The following is a 7,422-nucleotide window of genomic DNA, read 5'->3' on the forward strand; positions in this document are numbered from 1 at the left end:
CAACAAGGAACGACTGGAAACCCTAAGTCTCTGTAAACTTTCATTAAAGTTAATAATAATTAAAAAAGGGATGAAACTTCCAAAATCTGAGTGCTATAAAATTAAAAGATTTTGGCTTTTTTTTTAAAAGACATGATTTTAAGTCATCTTTGTCCATCTCTTGATTTTGTTCTCCCTAAACATGCACCTGGCATCTGCTATATTGAGTTAGTTTGCCTACTACAACTTTATTTTGCATTGAATCTTCTTTTTCTCCATATTTTTGCTTTTAAATTATCTTAGTTTTTATTCTTTTAGTACACCTCTTTTAACAGCATGTTTATTTTCATCAAGTGTAGTTATCCGTTTTAACTGGGAGTTAGCTCATTGACAATACCCTAAAATGCTTTCACTTAGTTAAGCCCCACGTGGACTTACATGTTGTTATTGTCTGGTGTTTTTGCTTGGTCCTTTTAAAAAACTTAGGTATTTATTAATCTTAATTGTAGCCAATACTGTTAGTATTACCAGTAATCCTAGGATCTTATGCAGACAGTATTTATACTTCCTTAAATGTTTGGCATCCTTGGCTGTGGCTCAGGTCATCTGTACACAGGTCAGATGTCCTCATCGAAGAGAAGTTACGTCAGTAAAAATTTAACTGTGACAAAACAATCTCCTTTGTTTGAAAAGGTCTTTATGTTGTTCTTACTCTAGAAAAATTCGTTTTGCTGGCTCCTTTTCTTATTTACCACTTTGAAGATACTTTGTGGACTGTCAGGCTTGAGTGGTTCAGCAGATAGGGAATTGCACTGCCGGCTCAAAGGCAAGAAGTTCAAATGCACCAGCTGTTCTGCAAGAGAAAGATGGACAGTGTCTTCCCATGTGACTTCCTGGCTCTGAAAACACACTGGAGGTCAGCTAGGGCATGGCAGTGAGGCTGGGGGTGCGGGCGCTTGTTTACGGTAGAAGAGACACAACTCTCTCACCTTGGAAATGGTGTTTTAATATTTGGCCTGTGTGTTTTCTTAGAAGCAATATTGAGTTCTTTAACGAGCTCGGGGGCACATTGCCTTTTGTGCTGTCCTGCTGAGCGGAAGGTCAGTGCTTGAGTCCACCGGCTGCTCTGCGGGAGATGTGTAGTCCTGGAAGCCTGATCACAGCTTGCTGTGTGTTGGACTGACTCAGGAGAGTGCGTGGGTATTCAGTTCTTTGGGCCTGAGACACAGCAAGGCCGGAGCGTGGTGAGGCTTTCTGCCTCTTGATCATCTGTGGGGGAGAGAGCAAAGCCGCAACTCAGCACACACGCAGAAAGGCGTCATTCGTGCTGGGCCCCTGCTTAGCTCGGTATGGCCAGGACCTGCTGCTGTGTGAGCGCTCAGCGCTGGACGCCTGTCCCCAGTGTGCCTGTCACAGGCCATGTCATACACGTCACAGTAATGGCTCAACTCTGGACACCCGTCCCGTGTGTGTGTGTGATGGGCCACGTCATACCCACAGTCGTCACTCGACGCAGGACGCCTGTCCCCAGTGTGCCTGTCACAGGCCATGTCATACACGTCACAGTAATGGCTCAACTCTGGACACCCGTCCCGTGTGTGTGTGTGATGGGCCACGTCATACCCACAGTCGTCACTCGACGCAGGACGCCTGTCCCCAGTGTGCGTGTCACGGGCCGCGTCATTCCCTCAGATCTCATTTGAGCAGAGAGGCCGTGAGGCTGAGGAGTAACGTGTGCTACACTAAGACATCTGTTTTGGTTTCCACTTACGTTACAAGAATTAGTTAAAGCAAATGTTTGTCTTCCTCTGAGTTACTTGTGTCGGACTGGAGGTCATTTTAAAGCTTCTGTGAGTTGAAACTTAGTGGATCGGTGCGATGAGGGGCACCATTGTCCTTGCCCGGCCGCATTAGCGGTTTGAGTGACTTGTTCTGTGGCCGTCATTGGCGTGTGTGTGCAGTGGCTAGGAACTGGGCAGGTGACAGATAGCCTGGTTTCCTGAGAGACCTTTGAGCTGCGCGGAGAGAGGGCTTCTCCTGCAGCACCATGCACACGCGTAGCTGGGTGCTGCAGACCCTCCATGTTTCTGCCTTTTGCCTCTGCGACTGAATCTCCTCTTTGGATAGATGGGATATGACAGTCTCCACACTGCGTAGGTGGCTGCTCTGTGTTCTGGTTACTGGTTAAGGTCCTGTGAGACCTCAGCCCTGCACAGCCTGGGTTCCTCGGTCCTCTCTGTGAGCACCTGGCCTGTGCTCAGCACCGGGCTCCATGCGAGCAAGCGGGTCAGTGAGTCTCAGGCCTGTCCTCAGTGTGACCTCAATAACAATGACAGTCCTTAAAGAAACTAAGGCACAGCCTGCAGTGCGTCGATGCATCACAGAGGGAGCTGTGTCCATGCAGAACAGAGAGGTACCACCAAAGAGGGGGTCTGTACGAGGCCGCGGGACCAGGTCACAGAGGAGATGGTGCTGGAGCCCTCGGGATACAACTGTCCATCACCCGTGAGCTGTCAGACCTGCCCTGTGACCGCCAGTTCCGCCCACCTCCCTCCCTAACATCACTTCCCCTGGGCAGACTGGCCCTGGGCCTGCACCTCCCTGGAGCCCTCACTGCACACCTGGGAGCTACTGCGGACCTCTGTCATGGCCCATTGAGCTGGGCAGTGCTGACGCCATCACTGTAGAAACAGCAGTCTAGGGGGTTCTCTTGTTTTCCTGGTTCTTCACTCCTTGGGCTCCCCCGCCCAGACCACCAGTTCAGAGCCTGCTTCTTCCTGGCGGTGGTCACGGAGGTGGGTGGACTTTGAAATCCTGTCACAGTTGCCCCGGACCCCTCACTCCATTCCCTACCCAAAGCCTCCAGCCCAGATGGGACCCAGCCTCCCCTCCACAGGGCGAGAGCAGGTGTGTTCCAGGGGGCTTGTAGGCCCCTTTCTGTCCTGGGAATAGCTATATAAGTTGATGCCATGTGCCCTGCATACCTCACCTCTTCTTACCCTCAGCCAAGGTAACTGTCCCTAGTTCACAGAAATGTACAAGACTGGAGCTCAGAAAGACTGAGTTATCTCCCTAAGGTCACACAGCTAGCAGATGGAAGACCCCACCAGTACAGTGGTGCCTGAGGGGAGAGCCTGAGCCTAGACATCCAGTCCTGCCCCTCCCTGAACCAGCAGCTGCTGTCCTCGCCACATTCCATGCAGCTCCTGACTTAGTGTCATCACACCCCCATGTGTCCTAGCCCCCTCGGAATAAAGTCGCGCAGGCTTGCCCCCATGCAGGCCCTCCACGCCTGGAGCACTCATCCTGGCCAGGCAGAGATGGACAGTGCAGGCCTCACCCATCCATGTGGCACACTGTGCGCCCCATGTACTCCAGTCCTTCCCTGCTGCCTTCACCTCATGCCTGGGCCCTCTGGACCCTGCCCAAGTGTCGCTCACTCCTGGGAACCCCCTAGATCTGCCCACTCCATCTTCATGTCTGCTTCCCTCAAGGACCTGGCCATTCCCACTTGGCCTCGAATGGTGGGGGGCAGGGCCTGCACCTGGGGGTGTGTTTATGCTCTCAGTAAATAAACACCTGTGAGGGAAAGGCGTGCACTGAGCCTGGTCCCGACATTGGAGACAGCAAGAGCTTGCGGTCTCCAGGCATCCTTTCCTTGCTGACTTGGGATTTGGAAGACGGAGCCAGCAGGGGCAGGGGGTTCTTGAAGGCAGCTGGACCTTAGCCACATTCCAGACAGCGAGAGAGTCACTGTTTCCACGTTGGTGGCCACAGACAGAGTGGGATCTACAGTGGTGATCATTCAGTGTCAGATGGGGAGTCGGCCACAGGCAGATCTTACACAAATGGGCCATGCCTGAGACGGGCCGAGAGGATGTGCCCGACCCACACCACAGTGTGCCCATGTCACGTGTGCTTTCTGAAGCACCAGAGGCAGCACGTGGCACACGCGTCACCCAGGGCTCGAGACCTGCGCCAGGGACCCGCGTGTCTGCGTGGAGGAAACACTGAGGAGTCCGTCTTGATAAGTGATTGGAACTTTTCTTTTACAGGCATTACCTCCAGCACCTGTTCAGAATCCCACAAATAAGCATCAGGTATTCAATCCGTCTCTGCAAGACCATATTTACCCGAGCTGTTTTGGGAACGCTCCAGAGTGGACTAGTTCTAAATTTATAAGTCTTTGGGGATCAGAAGTGATGAATGATAAGAACTGGAATCCTGGCACTTTCTTGCCAGATACAATTTCTGGTAAGGAATTTGTTAAAAATGTCTTAAAGTTTTATAGTAACCTGAGCTGTCACCAGTCACAGCAGCCCGCATCAGCTGGAGCTGGCTGCCACAGCCCGTTCTCAGACATCCCCTAGATCACCCCGCTGTGCCCACCAAGCACACCACCTCTGGCACCTGGTGCCAGGACAGTGAGCCTCGTCCTGAGCTTGGCGCCTCCCCTCCTTTCCCCACCCTTCCCCGTAGGGTCCTGAGTTTGATGTGTGACACTGACTTGGCTCTCAGGCAGTGGTGACAGCCAGGCCCCCCTCCCCCCCACATACAGGTGGTGAGGCACAAGGCCCCAGGCCACCCAGGTGCTGCGTCTTGCCTCCCTCCCTCCTATTCCTGCCTTGACCCTATGTGGGATCTGACCCCTCTCCAGCCTGCCCCTGAGGGGCAGCTGTGTGGCCACCTGTTACCCCAGAGTCAGGGCCAGTGTGATCTAAAGAGGGTGCCCCTGGCTGCACCCCAGCCTCTCCCTGTGCTCAGGACCAGCTGGACTCTGTATCCTGGTCTCTGCTCAGGAAGGATTTCTAGCTGTGTGACCTTGGGCAGGAAGCTTAGCCTCTCTGGGCCTCAGACTCTTCATCTTTTGGGTAGGAACTGGAATACCAACCTCAGAAGCTAGTTTTAATACATACAGGGCAGTACCTTTTGAGAAGCACCTAGCACATGATGGGCACTTAGTAGGTGCTCAACGAATGTGCTGTTCTTAGCTGAAGAGCCGGCTGATGGGTACTGCCGGGAAGCCTCCCTTCCAGCGCAGCCCCAGAGTTAACATGTGGTCTGTCCGGTGTGTCCTTTAGGACTGGGTAAGCGTTCTTTCTCCCGAATATCTTACTGGTCCCATTCTTTCCCAAAGGGGGTGATCTACTAGGGCCAACGCTATCAGAAACCAGACCAGAAGCCCTCCCACCTCCGTCCAGCAGTGATACACTCACCATCTCAGAGAGCAAAGAGAAAAAAAATGCTGCGAAAAAGAAATGCCTGTACAATTTCCAGGACGCATTCATGGAAGCCAACAAAGTGGTCATGGCCACCTCGTCCGCCACCTCCTCTGTCTCCTGCACAGCCACCACCGTACAGTCCAGCAATAGCCAGTTCAAGGTGTCATCGAAGAGGCCGCCTTCCATAGGTGAGGCCCAGCCCTGCCATCTAGAGTGGAGGGGTGTTCATGAGAGCACCTTTCCATAGGTGAGGTCCGGCCCTGCTGTCCAGGGCGGGGGCCCTGCCATCCAGGGCGGGGGGGGCGGGTGTTGGTCCTTGAGACCACCTTCCATAGGTGAGGTCCGGCCCTGCGTCCAGGAGAAAGGGCCTGTTCACTTGCTGTACAGGTTGTGCTAGTCATTGCCTTGTCGTGAGCCTCGTCAGGGCTGGACTGTTGGCACTGGCCTGTTGGTCTCCGAGCTCTGTGAGCACACAGTGTGCCCACTGGAAGCGCTCAGGCTGGCACAGTGGGGACTGACAGGTGATGAGGATCTGGAAGGAACAGTGATGAGGTGCTCCCTGTCCCAGAGTCGTCCCAGCTGATCTACCCAAATCCAGCAGCAGGAACACAGGCCAAACCCAGATGGTGGGGCAGCTGGGGAGAGGCCATAAAGGACACGGGTAGTTGGCTGGGGCATGCATGGAGAATAAGAACATTGTGCCCATGGTCACCCCATGGTCTGGGATGTGTTAATAGCAGTGTGTGCTTGGGGCCAAGTTTACGTTACTTACTGACTTTGGCAGCAGGAGTGGCATCCACTTCCTAAACAACACACCTCTGCAAACTGTGAACTTTGAGAAATGACCATCGTTACAGAAAGGCTTCAGGCCTCTTGTTCATACAATCTCTGTGAGTCATGCTCAACTCACCGACAGCAACTTAGATATGAAAAGGTATGAATGGAGGCATGAGCAGAGGATGTGGTCAGTTCTAATCCTGCCAGTTTCCTGTGGGCTTGGGCACCTGCAAGCAAGAGAGTGAGCAGACTATGGAGGAGGGACTGTGATGAGACACCAGGTCTGTCAGCAGCCTTGGCACTGACCAGTCCTGGCACTGACTCCGGGTGGCTTTCCACAGGAGAAGTCTTTCATGGTATCAGCAAGGAGGACCACCGGCACTCTGGCCAGGCCGCACCCAGGAGCAGCCCCACTGGCCTGGCACCCCTCCCCACCCTTCCACCTGCTGGGCTGGCACCGGCCCCCACACCACATCTTGCAAATCTCACAGCCCCCTCATTCCCCAAAATCACCACCCCAACGTCTGGCTTGGTGGAGACCCGCAAGAGCTTCTGTCCAGCCCCTGTGGCACCCCCACCCCCTGTCACAGACGGCTCCCTCAGCGCACCCCCCAGCGTCTGCAGGTAAGCCGGGGTCCAGCTGGGGTAGGGCGGCTGGTCCCCCAGCGGCTGTGGACTTTGCTGAACACAGATAATGTTCAGAGAGGGTGCTTCTAGAAAGGCAACCCTGACCTTGACCCCAGCTGTACACCCATCCTCCCAGCCCATGGCGAGGGTGTTGGGAGGACGTAGCACTGGCCATCCTGTCCCTGGTGGATGACCCCTCGGCCTGTGCCAGGCCTACCTTGCCCAGATACCCCAATGACCCCTGCTAGCCAGTGCTCGATCCACCTCTCCCAGATCCCTGTCACCTCTCCCTGGGGGCCCGGCTGGGGCTGCGGGGGCACACGGCTGGCTCAGCTGCCCGCATACCCTTGCAGTGACCCTGACTGTGAAGGCCACCGCTGTGAGAACGGCGTGTACGACCCGCAGCAGGACGATGGTGACGACAGCGCAGACGAGGACAGCTGCTCCGAGCACAGCTCCAGCACCTCCACCTCCACCAACCAGAAGGAGGGCAAATACTGTGACTGCTGCTACTGCGAGTTCTTCGGCCACGGCGGGGTAGGTGCCCCCGGGGGTGCGTGTGTGTCCGCGTGCGCTTCCCCCATGCTGGGGTGTGTGTGTATGTGTCCGCTCGCCTCCCCCATGGGCACGTGTATGTCAGCGCGCTTTCCCCGTGTGCGTGCTTGTGTGTCAGCGCGTACTTTCCCCATGGGCACGTGTATGTCAGCGCGCGCTTTCCCTGTGGGTGCATGCGTGTCAGTGCGCACTTCCCCCATGGGCGCGTCCGCGTTCACCTTCCCTGTGGTGTGTGTGTGTGTGTGTGTGTGTCCGCTCGCCT

General features: G+C 54.9%; 1 protein-coding gene across 1 annotated transcript in view; it reads left to right on the top strand.

Annotated features, from left to right (window-relative positions):
• Positions 1-7,422, top strand: part of FAM193A (family with sequence similarity 193, member A) — a 103,338-nt gene that overhangs the window by 78,758 nt on the left and 17,158 nt on the right. The window contains exons 14-17 of the mRNA XM_006893610.1: positions 4,035-4,233; positions 5,117-5,389; positions 6,320-6,602; positions 6,959-7,142. Of these exons, the coding sequence (XP_006893672.1) occupies positions 4,035-4,233; positions 5,117-5,389; positions 6,320-6,602; positions 6,959-7,142 (939 nt within the window). The remainder of the gene's footprint in view (positions 1-4,034; positions 4,234-5,116; positions 5,390-6,319; positions 6,603-6,958; positions 7,143-7,422) is intronic.

Source organism: Elephantulus edwardii, unplaced genomic scaffold (genome assembly GCF_000299155.1).
Source record: "Elephantulus edwardii isolate Elephantulus edwardi_28Jun2011 unplaced genomic scaffold, EleEdw1.0 scaffold00129, whole genome shotgun sequence".
In the NCBI taxonomy this organism is placed as follows: domain Eukaryota; kingdom Metazoa; phylum Chordata; class Mammalia; order Macroscelidea; family Macroscelididae; genus Elephantulus; species Elephantulus edwardii.